The sequence below is a fragment of the Moschus berezovskii genome, chromosome 9, assembly GCF_049115385.1.
Source record: "Moschus berezovskii isolate FMDL1 chromosome 9, NW_MosBer_1.0, whole genome shotgun sequence".
Classification (NCBI taxonomy): Eukaryota; Metazoa; Chordata; class Mammalia; order Artiodactyla; family Moschidae; genus Moschus; species Moschus berezovskii.
Genome location: NC_142468.1, coordinates 52995237 through 53022693, shown reverse-complemented (window position 1 = coordinate 53022693; position 27457 = coordinate 52995237). Strand labels below are relative to the sequence as shown.

Sequence of the window (27457 nt, the reverse complement as noted above, 5' to 3'; positions counted from 1 at the left end):
ATGAATATATTCCCTTTGACAAAAAGCCACGTTTACAGAGAAGTGAATGTTTGCTCAGTAGCTTTGATTTATGTAGATTTTGTATCTTATCTCAACCATAGATTATGTCTGGCAGTAAAGCACTTAGGAAACCATCTGTGATGTGGATTCTGTTCCATTTTAAAATAAATAAGTGAGAATTTTGGAGAAAAGCGATTTCTTTTTTATCCTTCTGTTTTAGAAGGAAGCTTCTATTTCCAAGAGAATTCTTACTCAGTTTTCATGGAGTAATTGTTAAGCTCCCTGGTGAGTTTTATCTGTCAGAATTGCCCTTACTTTCCTCACTGTTTAATACTATTTGAACTATTTACTCATTTGTTCTTCTCTAATTTTTCTGTTCAATGCCAGGGCTATGTTATCTTGAAGTTTCTAGGTAATGAAATAGGAAAGAAGATGTGAATGAATTTTTCAATGGATCTTTTCTTCCCTGATTGTCAATCTGCCTTATAAAATGGATTTGAGCAAATTTAACTCTCTGGCTACCCAACTTCCTTCTTTTGCCTTCCTTACTGAGCAGAAAAGTAACCAAATCAATATTTCCCTTGATATTTCCAATATAAATTATTCTTTTGTCTTTGGACAAGGAGGCTATAGTAGTCAGTTTTTGTAAAGAAAAGCAAAAATACCCAGAATTTATTATTTTTCTGATAACAGAATTTCATACAACCCTGATGGAATGGTGGGGAAAGCGTACAGAAAGGCAGTATACACACACACACACACAGATACACACCTATGCACACGTGCATACACACAGCAGAATCTGATGGGGCATCAAAAGATGTGCTAATTAGTAATGAGAGAAATGTAAATTAAAACCGTATACCATTTTCAGTCTCTCAGATGATGAAACATTAAGGAGGAAGACACTATTAGTTAAAGACTGACATCTCCTAGGAGAGCAATTCGGCACTTCTTATCAAAGTTTAAAATGCTCATTGTCTTTGACCCAACAATACTTTTAGGTTATAATAGCCATGTTCCCTGTTAATAGTAATTTATTTTAAAAGATATCCATAATATATTATTAATTTTTTGAAAAGGTTATAGGACAATATCTATAATATGGTCCCATTTTTATTTTAAAATGCACATTTATATAAAGTATAATTAAGGTATCTGCAAATCGATGTTTGAATACTATTATAGTGATTAGTAGGAGGAGGTGGAAGTGCTTCAGAGTGGGATTATGGGTAATTTTACTTCTAATGGACTTGCAGTGGGAATCATAAAAATTCATCTGTTTCCACTTACAAATCTTTTCAAGTTTAAAGAACTGTATTATGAAATATTTCAAAAACTATTTTAAAATAAAACAGTGAATGTTGAGGTACCTAGTACCTAATTTAAGAGGCAAAACATTACCAAGAACTGAGGTTTCTTTTCATTTATGAATTAAAATATCATATCCTCTCTTTATTTAGTTTCCTCCTTCCCTCAGGCTGCTTACAACAAAATTAAACTTTTTGATCTCTCATTAGGGATTTTTGCCTTTTAAATTACAATTTTGAGTTGTGTATAAGCATTCCCATTACATTAGAGCAGTGATTCTCAAACTTGGCCACATTATATAAAAAACACCCAGGTGGACTTCCCTGCTGGTCCAATGGTTAAAAATCCACCTGCCAGTGCAGGGGACATGGGTTTGGTCCTAGATCTGGGAAGATTTCACATGCCGTGGAGCAACTGAGCCCATGTACCATAACTGCTGAGCCTGTGCTCTACAGCTCAGGAGCCACATCTACTGAAGTCCATACACCCTAGAGCCTGTGCTCCCCAACAAGAAAAGTCACTGCAATGAGAAGCCATTGCATCGCAGCAGGAGAGGAGCGCATGCAGCAGTGACGATCCAGCACAGTCAAAACACAAACCAGCCAGACCTCTTACAGCTACTTATGTCTGGGTGCCAGTCCCTAGCAACTGATTTACTTGTCTGGAATGGCATCAGGCAGTATTTCTTAAAGGCTCCCAGGATCTTTCTAGTGAGCAGCCAAGGTTGTGAACCATTAACAAAAGGACTTGAGAGTTTGCTGTTTAGCACATCTGCCCTTCGTGGCTTTAACATCCTGTTTTGTTTCATTTCTCTCCCTAGATTGATAGGGAATGGTGGTGGTGTGGTGGGGTCGGACACAAATGGACACTGAATTATCCCCTGCAGAACATGCCCAAAGAGAAAGATGGAGAAGGATGGCCACGGAAGGAAGCACAAGGGGTCTTGTTGAGCAGACTTTGTCGTGAACCACTGTGGTTCGGGATAGCAGTCGTTTGTGGTCCTCCTCTATGTCTGCTGCTTCGGGATGTTTGTCTTGGGGTTTATTTTTGGGAGAGGGAGAGGAAAGAGTCAGCAGATTAAGACAAATAGACAATTAGAGTGTGGCTTTCTTTTGTAGCTTTTTTGATACCCAGAATCGACATTAACTTAGCAGGAACAGAGCAGTACTAGGTGCTACCCACAGGAGGGAAAACACGCAGTGTTTTTCTTCTCCTTAGTGAATTAATGGTTCTGCAGAGACTTGTGGCTTGGCAGGCTTCATCCCTGAGATGGTGGACTTCATCAGCATACACATTTAAAAAGTATTAAATGTGAATGCAGTTAGGCTGGGCATGCTCTCCGGTCTGACCGTAGGTCACACCACGCCCTAAAACCCACATTCTCATCTTTTTTCTTCATTTAAATTTACACTCCTGGACCCTTCTGAGGACTGAAGAGAAACTAAATTGTAGTTTTAAAAAAATTATTTAACAAATCTGGACACCTTTTCAGCTACAGTCCAGGGTTTTGTTCTCTTTTGTTCCCTATTAGCAGTCATTTAAAAAGAAGTGTTAGCAAGAACAACAGTGATGAAAATCCCCACACCCACAGCTAGCTGGAAAGAACTTATAAAAGTATTTTTATTTCATGTTAGCATATTAGATGCTCCTGGGATAAAAAGAAATTGCTTTTGCTCAAAGCCATGAAAATAAGTCTCTCAGAGCGAAAATTTGATTCCTTTGAAAGAGGCTGGCAGAGTTCACTCTTGTTAGATCAAGGGGACCATGTGATTTTTCTGTCCTATTCTTTACAGCTTCTGGTTTAGCAGACAAGCACCTACTAAGGGAAAAGGGGAAGGAATATAGTGAGTGTATCTATATTTAGTCGGGTTAGAATGACAGATTCTCTCTTTCAATACAGAATTGTATGATTGGACAAAGGCACAGGTTATTGTCTGATAGGAAACATTGAGGAAGTCTAGACCAGAACTGGGAATAATTCAGAACATATCTTTCATTAATGAATTTCCTTGAATTATATGCTGTATCCCAAGCCTATTTGGAACATCATGTTTTTGTTCACTGACCATTAAAGGAAGTCCCTAATTTTCTTGCAGGGAAAATACTTTGAAATCCAGTTCAGTCCAGGTGGAGAACCAGATGGTGGAAAGATCTCCAACTTCCTTCTGGAAAAATCTAGAGTGGTGATGAGGAACCCTGGCGAGCGGAGTTTTCACATATTTTACCAGGTTTTCCTTTATATTATTTCTTTCCTACTTCTCTATTCTTTCTCCACATTTAAAATGTTCATCTCTTGGTCCTCAAGTCCTCAGGGTGAGATAGTCTAGTCTGGCCAGCCCTTGAGTCTTTATTAACGCAGGATGTGCAAGTCAGTGTGCAAAAGAACTGTGAGGATGCCCTTACCTGCAGGCAGAATAAGATCTAGCTGGGATGAGAAGACAAAAATTTCCCTAAAGTAAAATAATCAATAAAGTGTTGACACACTTCAGAACAAAAGTAGGGATGTTTGAGTCTTGGCTAAATAGGAGATCACGAGGGGAGATATAGCTGGGACAATAAGGAGAGCTTTTAAGGGGGCACAAGATGGTGTGGAGGAGAGGTTGAGTCAGATGGTCTGAACAAAGCAAGGAGGGAGAAATGGGGAGGTGGGGAGATGGGAGAGATGGAGGGGAGGGGACAGGTAAGCTAATGAATGAGCCAGGCTGCAGCCGGATTGCAAGTGTAGAGGTCTCCAGAAGGTGAACTGGGGGAGGAAAGACTTGAAAAAAGACTTGAGGTATTTCTTGCTAGGTCAAAAAGTTTTGACTTACACTCTCAGAAGCCATGGAGAGTTTGGGGTTAGAGCAGTTGGCCGGATGCTTTTAAATTATGTTCCAGGCTTCAGCAATCATTTGTTTCAACTATTTTTTAAATGTTTTTTAATGATGATTGATTTTTATTGGAATATAATTGTTTTGAATGTTTTTTAAGTATTTGAAAGTGTAATGATACCATAAACAATTTTTTTAATGTATGGATTTTTGTATTAGTACTTCATATACCGGGGAACCACATTAGATTTTCTTTGAAAAATCGGCTGCAATTGTTAGGTTGTGTTTTGTTTTTTTTTTTAATTTTTTGTTAGAGTTTGATGATTATTGAATTTGAAGGAAGTTAAGATGAAAGTGAAAGAGGAGAGTGAAAAAGTTGGCTTGAAGCTCAACATTCAGAAAACTAAGATCATGGCATCTGGTCCCATCACTTCATGTCAAATAGATGGGGAAACAGTGGAAACAGTGTCAGACTCTATTTTTTTGGGCTCCAAAATCACTGTGGATGCTGATTGCAGCCATGAAATTAAAAGACGCTTACTCCTTGGAAGGAAAGTTATGACCAACCTAGATAGTATATTAAAAAGCGGAGACATTACCTTGCCAACCAAAGTCTATCTAGTCAAGGCTATGGTTTTTCCAGTGGTCATGTATGGATGTGAGAATTGGACTGTGAAGAAAGCTGAGTGCCAAAGAATTGATGCTTTTGAACTATGGTGCTGGAGAAGACTCTTGAGAGTCCCTTGGCCTGCAAGGAGATCCAACCAGTCCATTCTAAAGGAGATCAGTCCTGGATGTTCACTGGAAGAACTGATGCTAAAGGTGAAACTCCAATACTCTGGCCACCTCATGTGAAGAGTTGACTCACTGGAAAAGACTCTGATGCTAGAAGGGGTTGGGGGCAGGAGGAGAAGGGGACAACAGAATGAGATGGTTGGATGGCATCACCAACTAGATGGACATGAGTTTAGTGAACTCCGGGAGTTGGTGATGGTCAGGGAGGCCTGGCGTGCTGTGATTCATGGGGTCACAAACAGTCGGACACAACTGAGCGACTGAACTGAACTGAACTGAAGCTTTGTTGATTGCTCCCATTTCAGTCTTTTCAATTAATAGAGATGTTCAGTTCAGTTCAGTTCAGTCGCTCAGTCGTGTCCGACTCTCCGCGACCCCATGAATCACAGCACGCCAGGCCTCCCTGTCCATCACCAACTCCTGGAGTTCACTCAAACTCATGTCCACAGAGTTGGTGATGCCATCCAGCCATCTCATTCTCCGTCGTCCCCTTCTCCTCCCGCCCCCAACCTTTCCCAGCATCAGAGTCTTTTCCAGTGAGTCAACTCATCGCATGAGGTGGCCAAAGTATTGCAGTTTCAGCTTTAGCATCAGTCCTTCCAATGAACACCCAGGATCGATCTCCCTAGGTGGTGGCAAACAATTCTTCTGGTTAGAATCTATTGGTTTAAAATATCCATAAATGACCAAAAGCTTCTGTCAATTCAGTGATGCTTTTAATTGTATTAATCAAAGCACCATGTACAGGTCTTTGAAAAGTAATTTCATGTATCATGCACACTATATTATTTATTGAGCACTGGGCAGAAGTTCATAATTATTTCCCAGACGCTGTACTATAAATGCCAGCCCTACCCCCCTTCAGAATCCTCTGCCCACAAGTTGGAAAACCCCAGCCTGGAGACTGGGAAGTGATGAGTTCAGGATAAGACAGAGTTTAAAATTCTGACATAAAAGTGATAGTTGAAGCTGTGAAATAGGTGAAACTCCTGTGGGAGTGAATGTGGAGAGAAAAACCATGCCCATTTAGAACTTGGGGACCTGGAGACCACCTGTGGGATGAGGAGGCATTGAGAAACCAGGAAAGTAGAGATCCTGCAGTGTCACTGAAGCCAGAGGAAGCTTGGGGGGTGCAGGACAGGATCACATATTCAGAGCTTGGGGGAGAAGGATGAGGCAAGGGCCTGGGGACCAAGCAAGGCCTGGTGGCTTCAGCCACTGGAAAGTAGCCATGAGGGCTATTTCATAGAATGGTGAGGGGGCGGAAGAAACCAGATGAGGAAGGAGAAGAAGGAGATTCTGTCGCTTGAAGGATTTCAGAGTCAAGGAAAAGCTTCTAAAGAAGACAAGACAAAGAAGCACGTGACTGTAGGTTGGAGAGAAAGAAGGGGATGTTTGAACATTCAGGTGCAGGGAGTACGTGGTATGGGTGGGGAGAAGACGAGACAGAGATGGGAGAAGTTCTTCCTTAGACAGAAACAAAACCAAACCAAAGAAACAGGAAGAGAGTGGCACAGAAGGATTTTAAGGAGATAGGGGAAAAACTAAGGGAACCTGGTGTAATAGGATGACCGAGAACTTCTCCATAATGGAGATGAGCTTCCCTGTTTTAAGGGTGTGAAGCTGGGATGACATGAGGAACTCAACCAAGATGAAGAAGTGTGGATGGGGGTGGGGGCCGGGGTGGCTGGCGCTGGCTTGCATGGACTGTGTGCATTTCTTCCTTCAGTGACATTTCTTGGTAGTTTGAAATCAGTCATGGTAGGAGTATTTATACCACCAAAGTTAGCAATTGCTACAAATTCATTCCCCACCCCCACCTCAAGAATGGATTGTTGAGGACTTCCCTGGTGGTCCAGTGGTAAAGAATGCACGTGCTAATGCAGGGAATACAGGTTTGATCCCTGGTCCAGGAGGATTCCCCATGGGGCAACTAAGCCCGTGGTGCCACAAACTCTGAGCCCACGCTCTGCAGCAAGAGAAATCAACACAGTGAGAAGCCCAGGCACCACAGCTCAATCGTAGGTCTGCACTTGCTGCAACTAGAGAAACCCACATAGTGTAGCCAGCAAAAGAGAGAGAGAGAAAATGGATTGTTGAACATTTTCTCGCACACTTATAGGGCCCTTGCTCAGAACTAAGGTAGATTCCAGAGATAGAACAGAAAGCCAAGGGACACCAGCGTGGGGGACCTGAGGCTGTCCTTGAATATGCACCATACTGTGAGAAGCATGGAGAGTCCAGCTGCCCTTTTAAAAGGCTTGTGCATTGACTCACATTGTTGTACAGCAAAAGCTAACACAAGGATGTAAAACAAATATACTCCGATTAAGAAAATAAAAAATAAGAGTTTGACTCCACCAAAAATAAAAAAAAGAGCCATGTGCAAGTTGAGCAGAAACAAAGTAGTGATAATCTGGCTTGCTTTCCACTGTTCCAAGGGATTTCAGTGTAACTGTGCAGTTCGGTGTGTCAAATAAGGGAAAATTCTCAGCCCTTGCAGGTCTAATCAGAGTTAAGAACTAGAATTTGCAGAGATGATTTGGGGCTACTGCACAGAGAGCAGATGTTCTGAAGCCCCTTTGTATTTTTGAGACCAGGAGCATCCATCCATTTAGGAAGCAGGGGTAGAAGGTCTGATCGCCTGACTCCAGGGGTGGTGGGTGGTAGCGGGACCCGTGTGGTACCTGATCCATAGGCTCCACCACACACATGCCACTTTCTCTTGCTCCAGCTTATCGAGGGCGCCTCCCCGGAGCAGAAGCATGGCCTGGGCATCACCACCATGGACTACTACTACTACCTGAGCCTCTCGGGGTCTTACAAGGTGGATGGCATTGATGACAAGAAGGAGTTTCAGGAAACTCTGGTAAGTGCTGGTGCAGGCCGGGCCCGATCTGACATCTAGACCAGGCATTGTCTATGGCAAAGAGGGCAGGGGAGGTGAACAAGCAAAGAGCAACCTGAAACATCACCTCTTTCTGCTGGAAGCGCTCCATTTCTTAAAACACACGTATCCGTTCTGTTCCGTTCCGTCGCTCAGTCGTGTCCGACTCTTTGCGACTCCATGGACTGTAGCCTACCAGGCTTCTCCGTCCATGGGATTCCCCAGGCAAGAATACTGGAGTGGGTTACCGTTTCCTTCTCCAGGGGATCTTAAACACAGGGGATATAAACACCCTTAAATAGCCATCGGCCCAGTTGCCAGAGGACCACTTAATGATTAAAACATGGGTAATTAAAAAGTTCATCATTACCCCTCTCTCGGTGTTCTGATTCACATAAAAACTGTTTTCAGTAATGTATTTACCATACCTGTTTGCCAAAAGCTTACATAGTTGTTGAGCTGTTTCCTTACAAAGACAAACCAAAAATTATTATCTTAATCAGGTTTAGAGGGACTTCCCTTGTGGTCCAGTGGCTAAAACTCCAGGCACCCAATGCAGGGAGCCCAGATTCAATCCCTGGTCAGGGAACTACATCCCACATGCCACAACTAAGACCCTATACAGCCAAATAAATATTTAAAAAAAAAAAAAATCAGGTTTAGAAATCTTAGAACACCTTCAGTCTCATCTCCACCTTGGTATTTACAGGTCAGAGGGCAAGCCCTACTCCATTCTTTTCACATTGTGTATACGTCATGGTACACACTGAATTCAGGTAGATTATTGAGGGTTCACATCCTTGGGGAGACAGCTTACTAACTCAATCAATCTAGAACTTTTTGGAGACTTCCCCGGTGGTCCAGTGATTAAGACTCCATGCTTCCACTGCAGGGGGCACATGTTTAAAACCTGGGCAGGGAACGAAGAGCCCACATGCCATGTGGTGCTGCCAAAAGAAATTTTAAAAATAAAAAATAGAACATTCTAGAGGTGGACTATTCACCCATTTAGCCTCAAGGAACTGCATCACCACTGCCCTTTAAGTCAGGTACCAGCCTGGCTCATCCCTCAGCCTGGATCCAAAACCAAGTGGGAAAACTGAATGGGCAGTTGGAGGTACAGTTTCAGGTGGCAGGGGGGCTGACATTTGTGCTTGAAAGGGGAAGACTGTGTCCCAGGTGTCAGGAAAGAAGGTGGCATCAAGGAGCCACGTGGCCTCAGAGGAGGTGGGAGAAAACGTGCAGACAGGCCTGCAGTGGCTCTTTTCTGAGTCCCCTTAAGATACGGGTATCTAAGACTCAGGCCTTTCATCTCCTTTTATTTGAATTTAGTGGATCTCAGAAACAAAGCTTTTCTAATGATGCTTTTATTTGGTTTCCCTGGAATTTTTCAAGATCCTTTTGCAAGTACAATTTATTCTCAGCCCTCCCAATGAAGAGAAAAATCTCTGAGAGTTTGGAGTGGCTGGAAAACAGCACTGGTGCCCTTAGAGGGAGAGGGTGGCAACAAGGAGAAAATTAAGAGACAAGAACAGACTTGTTGACTGGGCAGCTGCCTCTGCATCTGAATATCTTTCCTCCAGAGCCTTCTCTCATGTGTTTCTAGACGATTACATGTTCACATTGGGCAGGTTATTTATTGGGCTCCCCTGGTGGCTCAGTGATAAAGAATCTGCCTACAATGCAGAAGACGTAGGTTCAATCCCCGGGTCGGGAAGATCCCCTGGAGAAGGAAATGGCAACCCACTCCAATATTCCTGCCTAGAGAATCCCAGGGACTGAGGAGCCTGGTGGGTTACAGTCCATGAAGTTGCAAAAGAGTTGGGCATGACTGAATGACCAAACCACAAAAAAGAAATTTCAAGACTGAACTGCCTTTCCAGTACCGTGTTGAGACTTGAACGTGTGAGAGGGCATTGGTCAGTGAAAATGTCTTATGGTGACTTCCAGCTGCCATCGCAGACTAAGCCATGTATAACTGCACAACCCCATCCAAGCTTTGGTTTCTTTCTGATGTGCTGCCACAGCTAGTGACCGACTTGTCTGGGTCATTTCTCTCCCCTCTTCCAGCACGCCATGAATGTGATTGGCATCTTTGCGGAGGAGCAGGCGCTGGTGCTACAGATAGTGGCGGGGATTCTCCACCTGGGAAACATCAGCTTCAAGGAAGTTGGCAATTACGCGGCCGTGGAGAGTGAAGAGTGTGAGTGGTTTGGGCACACAGTTGCCAAATGAGGAGATACAGTCTTTAGTTCCGATCAGAATAACTCACCACTTTCCCATGCTTTGGGTTTTGGGGGGAGGGAGGCTGAGAAGACTGGCTTGTCTTGCTGTGGCAGAACTGAAAGGCCTCCTCTGTGCACCCACACTAGGGACCACCGATGAAGCTGTTCTGGTTTATCTTTAAGCTTGGGGAAACCTGGCAGGATTTTACATGTAGGTTTAAAAATAAGCCTACACTTTAAGGAAAATTAGGATTGTCTCCTACTAAAGATCTTTTCTGTAACTGATCTTTAGGGTTGATATTCACCTGAAGTTTCTCTCAGGATGTAAGTAAATATGGATAGCTCACAGGTTTGTAAGTTGCTCCGTGGGTTGTATTAGATTGGGTTTCTGGAAACAAGGGGGAAAAATTGGACACTGTTGTGTTGATCTTGCTGATGATGTCTTTAATGGCCCCCCTTTAGCAGTCAGAAGACCTAAATGATCGCTTTTACCCTTTGAGGAGGAGTCAGGTGCTCCCTGCAGAGGCGCACTACTGGTTCCATGTACACCGCTGCGCTCTAGCCGCCATGGCATGTGACTTTAGCCTCTTTGTCATCGGTCAGCTTTCCAGGCTGCTCTCAGAACCCACACATCCTTAAAACCACCCAGGAAGATATTTCTTCCTTTCTCAGCATTCTTCCAAGATGATAAATTTAGATGCCCAGTAATAAATAGTATCCTACTCATTGCTGACAGTGCAGTGAGGCTCTTTCCATTCCAAATAAGGTTCTTTTTTATATTTTTGTTCTCTTTGGTGATAAAAGAGGGAAGTTCTGCTAACTTTAGATGTCTGTGTGATAAGGAGAAACATGAATTGTGTTTACCAGGGAAGGGAGTGGGGTGGAAAACAATAAATGCACAAGGTATCCATAAAGTCTAGAAGCACAACCGAATAATAATAACTATATTTTCATACTTTATCCTTCACATTTAACAAATGCATACTATGTGTCTAGGAGGGTCATGAACACTTGCCTTTCAACACTAACTTTTCCGATTTCTTGAGAATTTCTATAGATGTATACTGGAATTCTCTTGCTTTCTTAAATAGTACAATCCTTTACTGACCCTTTCAGTTCAGGCTGGAGGAAAAGGTCATGGCTTTGACACAGCAAGTATTTTCCTGGATGCTTGAGCCAAGAAACCTCCTCAGCCAACTGGGTAAAACCCAGGATTGGCAACTGCTATGAGATCCCCTGATTGAAAGTGGTGTGGGGCTGTCTCCATCAGAGAAGGCTATGCTTGAAGCCAAAGAGCTTTAACAGAGAAATAGGTCCTTCTCCCAGTTGTATTGTTTTCTTCCAGTTGGTAATACCTAAACATGGTTCAGGGTATTACATGATCAATCACAGTTCTCACATCTACTCATTTGCTAGTCAGAATCCGCCTGCAATGCAGGAGACCTGGGTTCGATCCCTGGGTTGGGAAGATCCCCTGGAGAAGAGAAAGGCTACCCACTCCAGTATTCTGGCCTAGAGAATTCCATGGACTGTATAGTCTATGGGCTCGAAAAGAGTTGGACACGACTGCGCGAATTTCACTTTCACTGTTCCCTTCTGTAGTAGGAACCACTGTTTCCAATCTCTTGTATTCCTCTCAGGGGAATACTGTGTTCCTAAGAAACTACTCATATCTCTTCTTTTTTTCCCCTACTGTTCTACTTTAGTGGGAGTTTATAACATGCTCTACAGTTGATTTTTCATTCCACATTGTATCTTGGAGATTATAGCAATTCATTAAGAAGCTTCATTAAAAAAAATTTTTTTAATAGTTGATTTACAGTGTGTTAGTTTCCAGTGTGCAGCACAGTGAATCAGGCATGTGTGTGCATATGTCCACGCTTTTTTAGATTCTTTTCCTGTCTAGGCATTACAGAGTGGAGTTCCCTGTGCCACACAGTAGGCTCTGCTTGGTTCTGTCTCTGTAGTGGTGTGCGTTATGTCCATCCCAATCTCCCACTTTGTCTCTCCCTCTCTCTTATTCCCTGGTGACCATAAGTTTGTCCTCTGTACCTGTAAATCTGTTTCTAATTTTGTAATTTGTTCCCTTTTTTTAAGATTCCATATACAAGCAGTATCATATATTTGTCTTTCTCTAGCTGACTTATTTCACACAGTATGACAATCTCCAGGTCCATCCACATTGCTGAAAATGAGGAAACCCCATCCTTCTCAAAGCTGCATTAGCATTCCACTGCCTGACTGTAGTTTATTGAGCCAGTCTTCTGTTGATGGACATAAAGATGGTTTCCTGTTACTCTTCCAATTACTTAAAATGAATAACCTGGTTTGTGTTATCTTTCTCATATTTGACTTCACTATATGGAATACATTTATAGAGGGAAGGCGTAGCCAATGTTTTTATAAAGGAAGAAAGCAGACTTTTCTTGGCTATTGTAGAAAAAAGAAATTGTTAAGACTTTCATCGCAACTGGTCTACTAAAGCAGAATATTAAATATAAATTAGCTTAAGAAGTTTGTTGAAGGAAATAAAAATACTACTTAAGTAACCACGGGAGTAAAGTGACAGTGCCCCTTCTTTGCCTTGTTATTAGTGGGTTAGAAAGCATAGAACCTCAACACCCAAGATTGATGAACCACATTTACTTTGCCATTTCTTTTAAATTTGTAACAGGGAGTTTTGTTTTGCTACATCTTTTTGGTTTCTCTGTACTCCCTATACTTTAATGGAAAAATTCAATCCAACTTTGCTTTACACTTGAATGCAGTAGTAGAAATCTATCCTCATTATCAAAATGTGCTAAAACATTCTTTTCTAACGGGTTCTTTTATGCCCTGCATAATTCTGTTTAACTCTACCAGAGTTACATCAGCATTTTTAAAATTAATCAGTGCTTTCTCCTTGCTCTCTCCTTCCCAACCCATTCCCCCAGCCTCTGAACTTCCAAACTGCCACTCCTATCCAGCCATTGTTGCATACACCTTCATAGAAATTCATAGCCGGAACGAAGTCAATATGAGCAGCCCTACAGTTCCAGCACCAGGGCAGCCATTGAAGAAGATACTATATTTGAAAAACATGGCATGGATTTTTTGGAAAAGCAAGTACTAGATTTCCTCTCTAGACTTCTTAGCTGTTTCCCTAAGCTTGTGACTCTGATTCTTGGCCAAAACTCCTGCCTTGTTTTTCGAGTGCCTGGGGTCCTTCACTTTTGCCCTCTTCTACTTGAGAGATAGGAGGCCTGGAAGGATATTGTTTTCTTGTCAGTCTTGTCTATTTCATCTCAAGGACCCAAGCACTTATGCCATATTGTTTTATTTCTTTAGCTGTGGCCATAATGGTAATGCCATAAACATTTCTACCAACCATTCCAACTGTGTCCCTAGTTTATCATGGTTGGGGGCTTGGGAGAAGCCCATGTTTCATCTACATGCTGTCTTCCTGGTGAGAGTGATAATAACAAGCACTGTAGTTGCCCCTTAATGAAGGCCTCCTCTGTGTCAGACACTTTGGTAAGTGTCTTTTGATTCTCACGCAAAGCTGCACATGTGATTTACAGGCATCTTATGTCCTTGTTCTGTGCAAGGTAATTTTCATTTTGGCAGAAGACACATCCAGATTCCTAAACATATGTGTGGTGAAACTAAACTTAAAAGAAACTGGCCATTGGCAAATTAGTGTATTTAATTTTGTTCACATGCCCTTTGAAAAAGGAAGCCCTCTCCCTGTCAGAGCATTTCTGTGGAACAGTCACATAGATAATAAATACCTTGTTCTGGCATTGCACTTTATCAAAATGCTTTCACTGACTTAATCTCATTGGAAGGTATATACTGAGAAATGTTAGCCTGTTACATTCCAGTGCCATCTGTGAAATTCAAACAGATTATCTTTATTGGGAGCTTTATGATTTTTGAGCATTATCATAAGGTCTTTAATAAAAATCCCTTTATCAGAGAATTTTGGCAAAACTTTGTGCAGAAAAAGAGAATTTATATCCAAGTCCAGAATTTTGATTTGTGTTCATAAAAATCTTTCATTCGTACTGGAAAAAAATCTGAGCATTCTTTCATGTCTTTCATGTCCAGGAATCTCATGCTTGTCATTTATTCATATTAGAGTATTTTGACCAAAAAGTCAAGAAAACCTGTTTGTATCTCTGGGCCCCCTCTTGGTGAGTTTCTTGGCTTGAAACAACTTGCTGAGCCGTGAGAACCTCACCTTTTCTATCTGAAGACCACAGGCTATGCCAACTGCATCCTTAGTATGGGATGTTTATTCTGTGGTGTGACTACTACAGTCCCTTCCATTGCTTGTACACTGCCCCAGGGAAATCTGGTAACATCAGTCTCTAGAAGCCATCCAGGCCCCCTTTGACTCCAGACCAAATATCCCCTACCATTCAGTTCCACCATTAGAATTCATCCTAATCTTTTAATCACCTGCCTTGACCTTCATCTCTAGCCAGTGCTCACCTCCGCTGTGTCTCCCCTACCCAGCGTCCTTGCCTTTGCACATGCCACTCCCCTCTCTCCCTCTTATTTCTTCCTCTGCATTTGTACAAACCCTGTTCAGCCTTTTAGCCCCTCCGCTTCCCCCCACCAAATCCCACATCTTCCTTGACCACCCCAGCGAACAGTAATACCTCTCTGTCCTAAGTTCCTCCAGGACATTATTGTCTGTCCATGTCAAATACTCAGCTTTTTGTAGGCTTCTTTATTTGGTAAACGATCTTTGCCCCATCTAAATTGTCTTCAGGGTTTCTTAAGTATTTTATATCCTGTCCTCTGTCTTTAGTAAACCAACACATGGTAAGTACTCAATAACTATGTGATTTGTTATCATTATAAGTTTGATGATATCAGGTGCTTCAAGCTGGGAATGATGATTCTATGAAAACACTGTACCAAAAAGAAAGAAAAACATTATTTGGAGCCAAAAAAATGTTTCTTCATTTAGTTCCTTCCGGGCTGTCTTGCTGCAGACTTGGAAAGATGTCCATTTTAGGCATTTGGCTGTGATCTCAGTAGGGGGGATTGATTTGCCACCCTTCTTGGATCACTGATTTGTATTATTGAAAGTCGGTTGTCATAGGAATTGACTCATGTAATGGAAAAATTAAAGTGGATGGATGTGTGTGAGATTTCTGATAAGCAGTCTCCATTACAGTGAAGGATCATGGAGGCTAATGACGGTTGGTATCTTGCATGTGTGCACACACATGTCTTCGTGTATGTGTGAGAGAAATTGTTAAAACTCTGAAAGACAATCATGTTTTTGTTTTGTATTGTATAGTTTTGGCTTTTCCTGCCTATCTCCTGGGGATCAACCAGGACCGGTTGAAAGAAAAGCTCACAAGCCGGCAGATGGACAGCAAGTGGGGAGGCAAGTCAGAGTCTATCCACGTGACCCTCAACGTAGAGCAAGCCTGTTACACCAGGGATGCACTTGCCAAGGCCCTGCATTCCCGGGTCTTTGATTTCTTGGTAGATGTAAGTAAACACAGATTGACATTGTTGGGGCTCCATATTCTGATGACATGTAAAGAGTCAACCCTCTCAGAGCTTTGTGTTCACGTTCTGGCTCATTCCTTATGTGATCAGCACTTTGCTCCATGTTTTAATCCTCACGCTGGAGCCATTTTTTACTTTTCCAGTTTTACTTCTAGTATTGTCCAGCAAAAAAAAAAATGTGGTAACAGCTTCTTGTGGACAAAATATTTAGTAAAGCCAGAACTACAGACCAGAAAAAGAGGAGGCCCACTGTCGTAAATCTTTCGCTTAAAGGTTTGGAATTTTGTATTTATCATCTATTGTTATGGTACAAATTAACCCAAAACTTAGTGGCTTAAAAGAGTAAGCATTTATTTTTTCACAGCTTCTGTGGGTCAGCTATTTGGAGGTGACTTAGTTTGGTGGTTCTGACTCGGGGATGAGAAGGCAAAAAGATGCTGATTAGAACTACAAGGCTTGACGAGGCTTGGAGAATGTGGTTCCAAGATGGCGTCTTCACATGGCTGTTGGCAGGGTGCCTCCATTCCCTGCTACATGGGCGTCTTTTTTGGAGCTGCTTGAATATCCTCACAACATGGCAGTTGATTTCCCCTAGAATGAGTAAGAGAAAGAGCAAGGAAGAAGCTGCAAAGATTTTGATGTCCTAATCTTGGCCTCAAATATTGCCACTTTGTCAGCTTCTGTTCATTAGAAATAAGTCACTAAGGACAGCCCACAGTTAAGAGCAGAGGATTTAATTTCCAATTTTTGGGGGAGAGGAGTGTCAAAGACTTTTCAGATGTATTTTTTAAACTACCACAGACTTTTAAAATGATGGTGTAACCATACAGATATTATATCTAAATATGCATATACATACATATTCATTTATGTATATAACTTATAGATTCTGAAAATTAGTCTCTCAGCACAGTCACTGCCAGTGACAGTCTGTGTTAATCACTGTAGCTTGTAAATGGTTAGAATAATAATAGCGAGCACTTACATAGCACTTACTATGTGCCAGATACTGGTCTAAGTATTTTAGAAAAAAAATAATTCTTACAACAACTCTGTGACTTAGGTATTATTGTCTCTATTAAACATATAAGCTAACTCTGAGGCACAGAGAAGTTCAGGAACTTCCCCAAGGTCACACCACCATTAAGTGATAAACCTAGGAATTAAACCCAGGTAATTTGGCAGAGCTCCAGCTATTTCACTCCTCTACCTTTTATATATTCCAGCCAGAAAGAACCACAGGCGAACCCCAGTCAAGGGACAACAGGCTGGCCATTAGATCCAGAAAGTGAAACACTCCAGGCAACATCTATAAGGCTTAAAGTATTGTTGGGTGTGTTTAGGGTTGAGTAGATCAGAGCAGGGTAGGGTAAATATTCTGTGTACTTCTTATGGTTATGTTAATGGTAAGATTGCTTAGGAAGGTCAGGGTTATACAAAACATTCAGTTCAGTTCAGTTCAGTTGCTCAGTCGTGTCCGACTCTCCGCGACCCCATGAATTACAGCACGCCAGGCCTCCCTGTCCATCACCAACTCCCGGAGTACACTCAAACTCATGTCCACAGAGTCGGTGATGCCATCCAGCCATCTCATTCTCCGTCGTCCCCTTCTCCTCCTGCCCCCAACCTTTCCCAGCATCAGAGCCTTTTCCAGTGAGTCAACTCGTCGCATGAGGTGGCCAAAGTATTGCAGTTTCAGCTTTAGCATCAGTCCCTCCAATGAACATCCAGGACTGATCTCCTTTAGAATGGACTGGTTGGATCTCCTTGCAGTATAAGGGACTCTCAAGAGTCTTCTCCAACACCACAGTTCAAAAGCATCGTTTCTTCGGCGATCAGCTTTCTTCACAGTCCAACTCTCACATCCATACATGACCACGGGAAAAACCATTGCCTTGACTAGACGGACCTTGGTTGGCAAAGTAATGTCTCTGCTTTTTAATATACTATCAAGGTTGGTCATAACTTTCCTTCCAAGGAGCAAGCGTCTTTTAATTTCATGGCTTCAATCAGCATCTGCAGTGATTTTGGAGCCCAAAAAAATAAAGTCTGACACTGTTTCCACTGTTTTTCCATCTATTTCCCATGACGTGATGGGACCAGATGCCATGATCTTTGTTTTCTGAATGTTGAGCTTCAAGCCAACCTTTTCACTCTCCTCTTTCACTTTCATCAAGAGGCTTTTGAGTTCCTCTTCACTTTCTGCCATGAGGGTAGTGTCATCTGCATATCTGAGGTTATTGATATTTCTCCCAGCAATCTTGATTCCAGCTTGTGCTTCTTGCAGCCCAGCGTTCCTCATGATGTACTCTGCATATAAGTTAAATAAGCAAGGTGACAATATACAGCCTTGACGTACACCTTTTCCTATTTGGAACCAGTCTGTTGTTCCATGTCCAGTTCTAACTGTTGCTTCCTGACCTGCATACAGGTTTCTCAAGAGGCAGGTCAGGTGGTCTGGGATTCCCATCTCTTTCAGAATGTTCCACAGTTTATTGTGATCCACACAGTCAAAGGCTTTGGCATAGTCAATGAAGCAGAAATAGATGTTTTTCTGGAACTCTCTTGCTTTCTCCATGATCCAGCGGATGTTGGCAATTTGATCTCTGGTGCCTCTGCCTTTTCTAAAACCTGCTTGAACATCTGGGAGTTCACGGTTTACATACTGCTGAAACAGTCATTAGTCATGCCTTTAACTTGTCCAGGCCCGTCTTTATATTGACAAGGGAATCTTAGCCCCGAGTATTAGTGATTTCACCCAAGGCCATTCAGCAGGAGGGTTGTGCTGAACTGGGATTAGAACCTACATTTCTTGTGTTCAGTGAACCTTCCAGTGCTGGCCTTCCCACTTTATTTCCTTTCTGTCTTCCCTTGATTGTGTGGTGTGATGGGGCAAATGCCCTGTGTAAGTGATACTAATTGGAGCTGACATTCATTAAGCCCTGACTCTGTGCCAGGTGCTGGGCTAGTGCTATACATCATTACCTGTTGGCTGATAAAAGATGAATGTCATTTTCTTTGCCTGGAAAACAACTCTGGTACTTAAAAAGTCCTCCAGTTATTCTCAGCCCCCAGGAATTTTTCTCTTACATTCCTCCCTCCCCTGCAGGCCTGACTAACCCCCTCTACCTACTCCCCACTTCCTATCATTATCTGTTTCATTGATTACACATCTCTTTTCACAGTGGTCAAGAACACAGATATGATCATCATACTACTTAAATTGAATTCCAGACCCTTCCTCTTATCCAGTGTGGTTTCATACATTATGATGTTATCAGTGTCATTAAGAGGATTGTAGCGAGAACTAAATGAAACGACACTTGGGAAGCCCTTCCCAAAGCCTGGTGAATGTTGAATCCACGTAAAGTTGCTTTTCATTACCATCACTTTAATACTAATTAATGGCATTACTGTCCACCGTTGCCTCTGAGAATAAAGACTGTCTTGTTGACATTCCTGCCATATTATGTTAGATGATCTTTAATTGACTACAAGTCATACCTTGTTTTATTGTGCTTTGTAGATACTGTGTTTTTTTAACAAATTGAAGGTTTGTGGCAACTGTTGAACAAACCTATCAGTGCCATTTTTCCGAAAACATTTGTTCATTTCACGTCTCCGTCACATCTCGGTAATTCTGGCAATATTTCAAACTTTTTCATTATATTTGTGATGATGCTCTGTGATCAGTGATCTTTGATGTTACTACTATTACTTGCTGAAGGCTCAGGTGCTAGCATTTTTTTTTAACCAATAAAGTAATTTTTAATTAAAGTATATATATATTTTATATGTAATGCTACTTAAAAGACTGCACTTAATAAACTACTACAGTATAGTATAAGCATCTTTTATATGCATTGGGAAACAAAAAAAAGGTGTGACTCCCTTTTGTGATATTTGCTGTATTGCAGCGGTCTGGAGCCAAACCCATGGTATCTCTTATGTATGCCTATACTGGATGGGGTTAATGGAAAGAATATTTACAAATCCTGCAATATTGGTTCTTTTTGTGAAACAGGTTTTACTTCACTCATCCAAGATGGTATTTTCTTCTAATTCTCAAGACTTCCTGAGAAAAACTAGTTCTGCCAGAAATGAATGGTTTTCATCATGAAGCAAACTTTTTTTTTCTATTTTTTTTTTAAAGATTCTGGTGGTTTTCCCACAAACTTGACATTGCGCTGAGGCCTTTTTTAAGGGGCAATTCATCTGTCTTCTTGTCTGCTTCTGTTTCCATAGGCAGTAGTATCTGCTTTTCTTATCCCCATGCATGCCCATTTTTAATATGACTATGAAAGGAGTTAATTACCATGCTGGTTACTTTCTTCTAGTCTATCAACAAAGCAATGGAGAAGGACCACCAGGAATACAACATTGGCGTCCTAGACATCTATGGCTTTGAAATATTTCAGGTAAGACCGGCTTGAGTAATTGAAGACAAAGAAGGGTAATGCTTTTTACCTGGCTTGAAAGAAATAATTCTAGGCAATGAAAAAACAAATCATTGTGGCTCGTTTTTGCCTTTTTGAGTTCTTCATGTACCTATACTAAATTAGTATCTCCTAAATATAAACTATGCTGTTTCTACTGATGCCGCCAACATTTCTGTTAAGTCTTCTCACTAGATCACTCAAGAAGTGACTTTAAAATGATTTTGCAGAAACAAGTACATAAAAGTAACACTTTGTCTTTTTCTTTTATTCAGAAAAATGGCTTTGAACAGTTTTGTATCAATTTTGTTAATGAAAAATTACAGCAGATTTTTATTGAACTCACATTAAAGGCAGAACAGGTGAGCAGTCCCTCTTCCTTCATCTTGTTCTGTCTCTAATTTGTTTTGAAGGGTAGAGATGTCTCTCTTTTGGTAATAAGTAAAGATTATAGTTTTTTAATTAGAAAATGTATTTAATAGAGTCAGGCAGGAAAACCATATGCCACTGTGACATTTTAGTCTGAAGTATAAACACCATCTGCTACATTTTCTTTCTCTGTAAGTAAATGATGCTGTGAAGTTGGACTTCTGACTGGTTGTTTTTACTACTCTATGATTCATTGACCAAGTGGAAATAGAAACCTATTCCAACCCCAATTGTCTGTGGCATATACTGTGTTCCAAGGGAAAACTTGGTTTCTCAGATTTGCTCTGCTCCCAGTCTAACATAAAAATAAATGTGTCTTTAACAAAGCTGATATTTAAATTCTGACTTGAGGTTACTTGTCTTGTTTATACTACCTACTGAAAGTCCAGTGCAAGTTACCTTTTACCTTTTATTCTGGTGCCTACTGTTTTTTGATTTCTTAGATTGCTATAATAAGGTACCACCAACCAGATAGCTTAAAACAATAGAAATTTTTTTCTCTCCCAGTCCAGGAGGCCAGAATTCAAAATCAAGATGTTGCTAGGGTAGCACCCCTTCCAGAGGCTGTAGGGGAAATTCTTCCTTGCCTCTTGCAGCTCAAGTGCTCCTGGCATTCCTTGCCTTTGGGCAGCATGCCTTTAGTCTCCGCCTGTGTCTTCGTGTGTCCATTTTCTCCCTGTGTCCAAATCTCATTTTCTCTTCTCTTACACAAACACCAGTCTTTGGATTTAGGGGTCACCCTAAATCCACGATAATTTCATTATGAGATTCTTAGCTAATTATATCTCCAGATATCCTACTTCCTCACATTTTGGGGTTCTAGATGGACACAAAATCTTGGGGGACTCATTCAACCCACTGCACATATCCAAGGCTGTTTGAAGAATGTTTATTCATATAAGTGTTCATGTGTGTGCTTAGGAACACCAGTGATCAATAGTTTTCATAGAACACTCTGCCCTGGAATTCTTTCACTCCTCAGAGTAGCTAGAGCCAAACCCCAAGAGTGGACATGGTAGAGACTGAGATGGGAGGAGGCAGAGGTTGGGTCACAGAGGAACTTTGTGGGGCATGGCGAAGACTTCAGAGTAAGTATGGTGGGAAGCCATTGGAGGATTTTCAGTAGAGTGTGATGACATCCGATTTGTGTTTGCCAGTTGGCTTTGACTCTATGCACTTAGACAGGGCAGGCTGAGGCAGGGGAGGACAAACAAGAGTAGAAGTTTCAAGACCAGACTCCCGGGGAGACTCAGCAAGAATGATGAGGCGTAGACAGTGGTGGCTGCAGTGGAGGCGGGGGGACATGGTGAGAGGCGATCAGATTGTGTATATATTTTGCAGAATGAGTCAGTGTGACTTGCTCTCAACATAATTAGCTGAGGAAAGAGGAGTCGCAGATGATTCCCACCTTTGCAGCTTGAGTAACAGGACCAGTGGGGAGACTTTGCTGAATGGTGAGATGAGGAGGAGAGCAGTTGGTTGGAGACAGTGGAGGGATGTGGGGCCAGAGCACTGCTGAATGTGGTAGATATGAGAGGCCTGTTATCCCTCTGAGTGGAAATTCCAGAATATGAAACATATGTGACTCTGGAACTCAGGGGGCCAGTCTAGACTAGAGAAACACTTTCAGGCGTCATTAGCCTATAGGTATTATTTTAAGCCACGGAGTTGATTGGAATTACCTAGAGAATAAGGGTTGAGAAAACAAGGCTGGGAGATTGAGCCCTCAGAGCCCCCATCATATAAAGATCAGGGGGTAAAGGGGAGAGCCAGCAAAGGATGCTAACAAAGCAAGACTGATGAGAAACGAGGAAAACCAGGAGAGTGTGATGGTGTTCGTCATGTTAATGAGCAGCTGACCTGAATGAGGGGCCTTCGTTTTAAGTACCTAGATGCTAATCTGTACTTCTGTTCTACGTTCAGTTCAAAGAGATTATTTCATAACTGGACCTATGGGTTAAGCCATTTTTAATTGCCATCTTTGTATGTCAAAAACAATTGTATGGAAGCAATTTTATGTGGTTCTAACCAAACATAAAAATTACCAAGCAATGAAATTCTCTTTTCCTCTTCCTCTTAGAAACTATTAGTATTGCTAGTTTTTATGGCAGGGATCCAGGTTTTTCTTTCCTGATGATTTATGTGCCTGTGATATCCATCTGTGCTGAACTCTAGCTGGGCTTCACTGAGTCATAATGAGAATTCCTGCTTTCTGTCCTATAGGAAGAATACGTGCAAGAAGGCATCAGATGGACACCCATTGATTACTTTAATAACAAAGTCGTATGTGACCTCATTGAGAACAAAGTTGTAAGTATCGGTCTGGTGTGTCTCTTCGCTGTTCACAGGTTCACACTAAGTGAGTTTTTGTTCTCTCTGTCATCGTATTAGAATAGAGGGAGTGAGAGCTCTGATTGAAGAGAGGTGTTTTTTTTGTTTGCTTATTTGGCTGTGTCTGTTCTTTGTTGTGGTATGTGGGATCGAGTTCACTTACCAGGGATTGAACCGAGGCCCCCTGCATTGGGAGTGCAGAGTCTTAGCCACTAGACCACCAGGAAAATCCTTGATGCAGAGAGTTTTAGCAATTACATTTATTTTGCTTATATGTATATGTATGAAAACAGGGTTTTATTCTTACAGTTAATATGTACATGTGTCTATACGTACATTGTCAATTTATGAAGGGAAGTCGTTACTGAATTTTAAGAGGAGACAGTTATCACTTATGTTGATGGCATAGTGTATGAAGAGACATAAAATTGGCCCTGCCTTCTAGACCATTTGTACAGCTTCTAGGACTTTAGCCTTAGAAATTATTGGAAAGAAAATAAAAGGGCATAGACACATCTGTACAGTATATTTTATTTTTTTTATAAAAGTCCCAAGCTGGAAATAGTGAAAACATTCATAGAGAATTCAGTCCTTAAATAAATTATAGCATACAAGAGCAGGGAAATATAGCCATCAAAACATGGGAAATAGATGGGGAAACAGTGGAAGCAGTGTCAGACTTTATTTTTGGGGGCTCCAAAATCACTGCAAACGCTGACTGCAGCCATGAAATTAAAAGACGCTTACTCCTTGGAAGGAAAGTTATGACCAACCTAGATAGCATATTAAAAAGCAGAGACATTACTTTGCCAATCAAGGACCATCTAGTCAAGGCTATGGTTTTTCCCGTGGTCATGTATGGATGTGAGAGTTGGACTGTGAAGAAAGCTGATTGCCGAAGAATTGATGCTTTTGAACTGTGGTGCTGGAGAAGACTCTTGAGAGTCCCTTGGACTGCAAGGAGATCCAACCAGTCCATTCTAAAGGAGATCAGTCCTGGGTATTCATTGGAAGGACTAATGCTAAAGCTGAAACTCCAATACTTTGGCCACCTCATGCGACGAGTTGACTCACTGGAAAAAGACTCTGATGCTGGGAGGGATTGGGGGCGGGAGAAGAAGGGGATGACAGAGAATGAGATGGCTGGATGGCATCACTGACTCGATGGACATGAGTTTGAGTGAACTCCGAGAGTTGGTGATGGACAGGGAGGCCTGGCGTGCTGTAATTCATGGGGTCGCAAAGAGTTGGACATGACTGAGCGATTGAACTAAACTGAAAGCAGGAGGATTATTTATAAACTAGTGCCATGCAGAAAAAGTGATATATGATAGAATGTATCCAGTATGTAATTGTATTATCCATGTCTATATGGGTAACAAGCTGAAAACAAACATTAAGAAATGAATTAGGGTCAAAGAAAAATGGTTTTCTTCAGAGTTTTAAAAATCAACCTAGTACAATAAAAGTGAGCAGATAATGATCTTTCTATGTATGACTTTGAATAGAACCTCGGGAAGTTGAACTTTTCTTTTTGAAAATGGACTTTGTTCCATCGTTAGATCTAAGAGGTGGCTCCCATTTGGGATTATTAATAGCATCCTTCCTCAAAGGGAAAGACTGACTTCCAAGATGGTATCTTAAGTCTCAGGAGTTGTTTCCTTGCTTAAGGAAAGACCTAATGAACATGGTATGTTTTAGAACAGTCAGTGAATTGGGACTTTGCTTTCTTGGTCCCATCAGAACCCTCCTGGTATCATGAGCATTCTGGATGATGTATGTGCCACGATGCACGCGGTGGGTGAGGGGGCAGACCAGACACTGCTCCAGAAACTGCAGATGCAGATTGGGAACCATGAGCACTTCAACAGCTGGAACCAAGGCTTCATTATTCACCATTACGCTGGGAAGGTATGGCCAGGGAGCAGGGGTTCAACAAAGAGGAAGTTACCTGTATTAAGCCTTTGGGTCTGTAATCTGTTTTCTCATGAGGCAACTGAAAGGTGTCCATATAGTTTTATCTGCCTCACTGTGTTTTATTATCCATCATTCATTCATTCAACATGGGGCTTGTGAAATATTTGGAGAGACAAACAAAAGATAGTATACCCTGCTGCGTATTTTTTAACACGAATCACCCTTATATAACATAAGCATGAATCAGCATATATATTAACTGCTGAAGGAATGAGCTTTCGTCTTGCCTCTTATGCAAGCCTGCATTTTTTTTACTTGCCCATCTTCTTTGGGAGTATAAATAAGGACCAGGGGTTGGTTCTTATAAAATGCATGAGTACTGTGTGTTACTGCATTACCAGGCTTTGTGTGGGTGCTGGTGATACACAGATAAGTAAACTGAGGTCATGATATTTGGAGACTTCACAGTACTGTGGAAATTCACTGGTCTCACTCTTCATCCCACTTAATCTCTTGTTAACCAGGGAGGATCCTTGAGCATGAGGCTGCAGCTAAATTGATCTTACTCCATTCACAGGAGAAATCAAAAAGCCTCAGATGACATGGCCCATTGTAGTGGTTCAGTGTGCACAGTTTCATTTTATTCCATCTTAGCTAAAATTTAGGGAATTCGGTGTATTATTTACACACCTGTATATCTATAGAAGAAGGGCTATGTAATCGTGAGAACTGGGGGCCTGGTGATGTATTTTTTGGATCGTGTATGAAATCAGCATCTCTAGGCCATCACCAACTAAGTCATCTAGCAAGTAAAACATGCACAGCCTTAATGTGACATATCAGGATGAAAGCCCATTTGTTACATCTGAAACTATACATATTTCCGTGAAAGATAGCCATGCTGGCTTGGATGTTTTGTTCAATGAAACATTTAAAAGATAAAATTTGATTTCTTTCCATTCTTGGCAAGGTATCCTATGACATGGATGGCTTTTGTGAGCGGAACCGTGATGTGCTTTTTATGGATCTGATCGAGCTTATGCAAAGCAGTGAGCTGTAAGTGTGTTTGCCTTATCTGACTCAAAGGTTTGATCAGATTTTTAGTATTAGGACAACTTGTGATCTTTGAATGTCAGCATTTTGCTTCCTTGTGCTGTTGGGTCTGAGTTATTGTTAGACAATTTGACTTCTTAAAATAGTTATCCCCCCACCTTTTAGTCTCTCCTTTATCCTTAATACTTCCCACCCCACATTCTAAGTGCCATCTGCAAGCCCTCAGGGTCTCCAACTTCATCAAGTTCAATGGTATTATCTAGAGGAAGTGCCCATCCTGGGATTGGGTTGGGATAGCCATGTAATATATGAGTGGAATAGCCTGGTTCTGTGAAGCTTTGCCCTCGGACTATCATCCTAAGAATTCTCCTCAGTCGCTCAGTTTTTAAACATGCTAATGGCTTAGCTACAACCAAGTTAACCTGAGTTGCTAAAACACTTGAGAAATGGCTCAAGAACTCAGGGAAGGACACTCAGAGATCCATTTTAACTCGCCAGACCTTGACTAAGCTATGTTCATAGAAGCAGTGGGAACACAAACCCCCCCACCCCCACCCCCTTGCAAGCTGCTGGAGCACTCAGGACCAGCTTTGCCATGTCCTTTCCTCCCCCGTTACCTGCTAAGGTCCCCATGGTCCGGGGTGATGGATGTCAGGCATCATTTACATGATCAAGCCTCTCTGTGCCAGGCAAATGCAATATTGCACAGTCTTCCAGTTTCTACAAGTTTTAGAGCTTCCCCCAAGTAATAGTGTCCTTTTTTTTAGTCTCTTACTTCAAATATCATATCAGCTTTAATCAACAGCTGCAAGCATGATTATTTTCTAGAAAGGACCTGACTTCTGTGAAAGCAAAGTCAAGTTTCATTTTTGGTCCACAGTTCAGATTTCTGCTCTGTTTAATCCTCTACCCCTCCCGCCAGCCTCCACTCCTCCCCAGCCCGCATCTTCCCAGGCTTGTACTTCCTTGGGACTCACATCCCTCCTTTCAGAGATTTCTTCATTCAAAACATAAAAATCTATTCGCTCTTAAAAGGTCAGGTAAACCACAGGTCCTGGTTTGTGGGGTTTATGATAATCAGGTGCCGACATGCTTTTAGAGATTTTTTTTTAATTATTAAAATTACTGCCAGCTTCCAGAGCTATTGATGCTTCCATCTAAAACTCGTGCCGTGTAGACATGGTCTATTGTTTAGAAAACACATGTGCTGTAAAAATCTATAATTGTGTCTGGTGAGGTTAAAAGTAGATTATTGCTGGGGAGACTTCCTGGAAAATTCATGATGCCCAGTAAGTCACTTGGGCTTCCCTGGTGGCTCAGATGGTAAAGAATCTGCATGCAATACAGGAGACCCAGGTTCAATCCCTGGGTTGGGAAGATCCCCTGGAGAAGGAAATGGCAGCCCACTCCAGTATTCTTGCCTGGAGAATTCCGTGGACAGAGGAGCCTGGCGGGCTAATGTCCACAGGGTCGCAAAGAGTTGAACACAACTGAGCCACTAACGCTATTACTACTACTAGTTAAGTCATGTAGGAGGAATTTACATGGATCACATTTATTCCATCAGTCAGTCAGTCAGCAAGTATTTATTGAGCACCTACTGTGTTCCAGGTAGATGTTATGTTCCAGACACAGGGTACACTACAGTGATTAAGACATTGTCCTTGCCCTGTGCCCTTTGAGGCAGGTATATCAACAGATGCAGCTCAATTGCACTTACTAATGAAGACACATTCAGCCAGCAGAGCG

The 27457-nt window shown here is 41.8% G+C and overlaps 1 protein-coding gene across 1 annotated transcript in view; it reads left to right on the top strand.

Moving 5' to 3' along the window:
- MYO1E (myosin IE) overlaps positions 1-27457 on the top strand; it is a 217380-nt gene that overhangs the window by 131607 nt on the left and 58316 nt on the right. Inside the window, exons 7-15 of the mRNA XM_088839655.1 lie at positions 3408-3539; positions 7651-7785; positions 9874-10006; positions 15325-15521; positions 19880-19960; positions 20254-20340; positions 22631-22717; positions 24482-24649; positions 25626-25711. Of these exons, the coding sequence (XP_088695781.1) occupies positions 3408-3539; positions 7651-7785; positions 9874-10006; positions 15325-15521; positions 19880-19960; positions 20254-20340; positions 22631-22717; positions 24482-24649; positions 25626-25711 (1106 nt within the window). The remainder of the gene's footprint in view (positions 1-3407; positions 3540-7650; positions 7786-9873; positions 10007-15324; positions 15522-19879; positions 19961-20253; positions 20341-22630; positions 22718-24481; positions 24650-25625; positions 25712-27457) is intronic.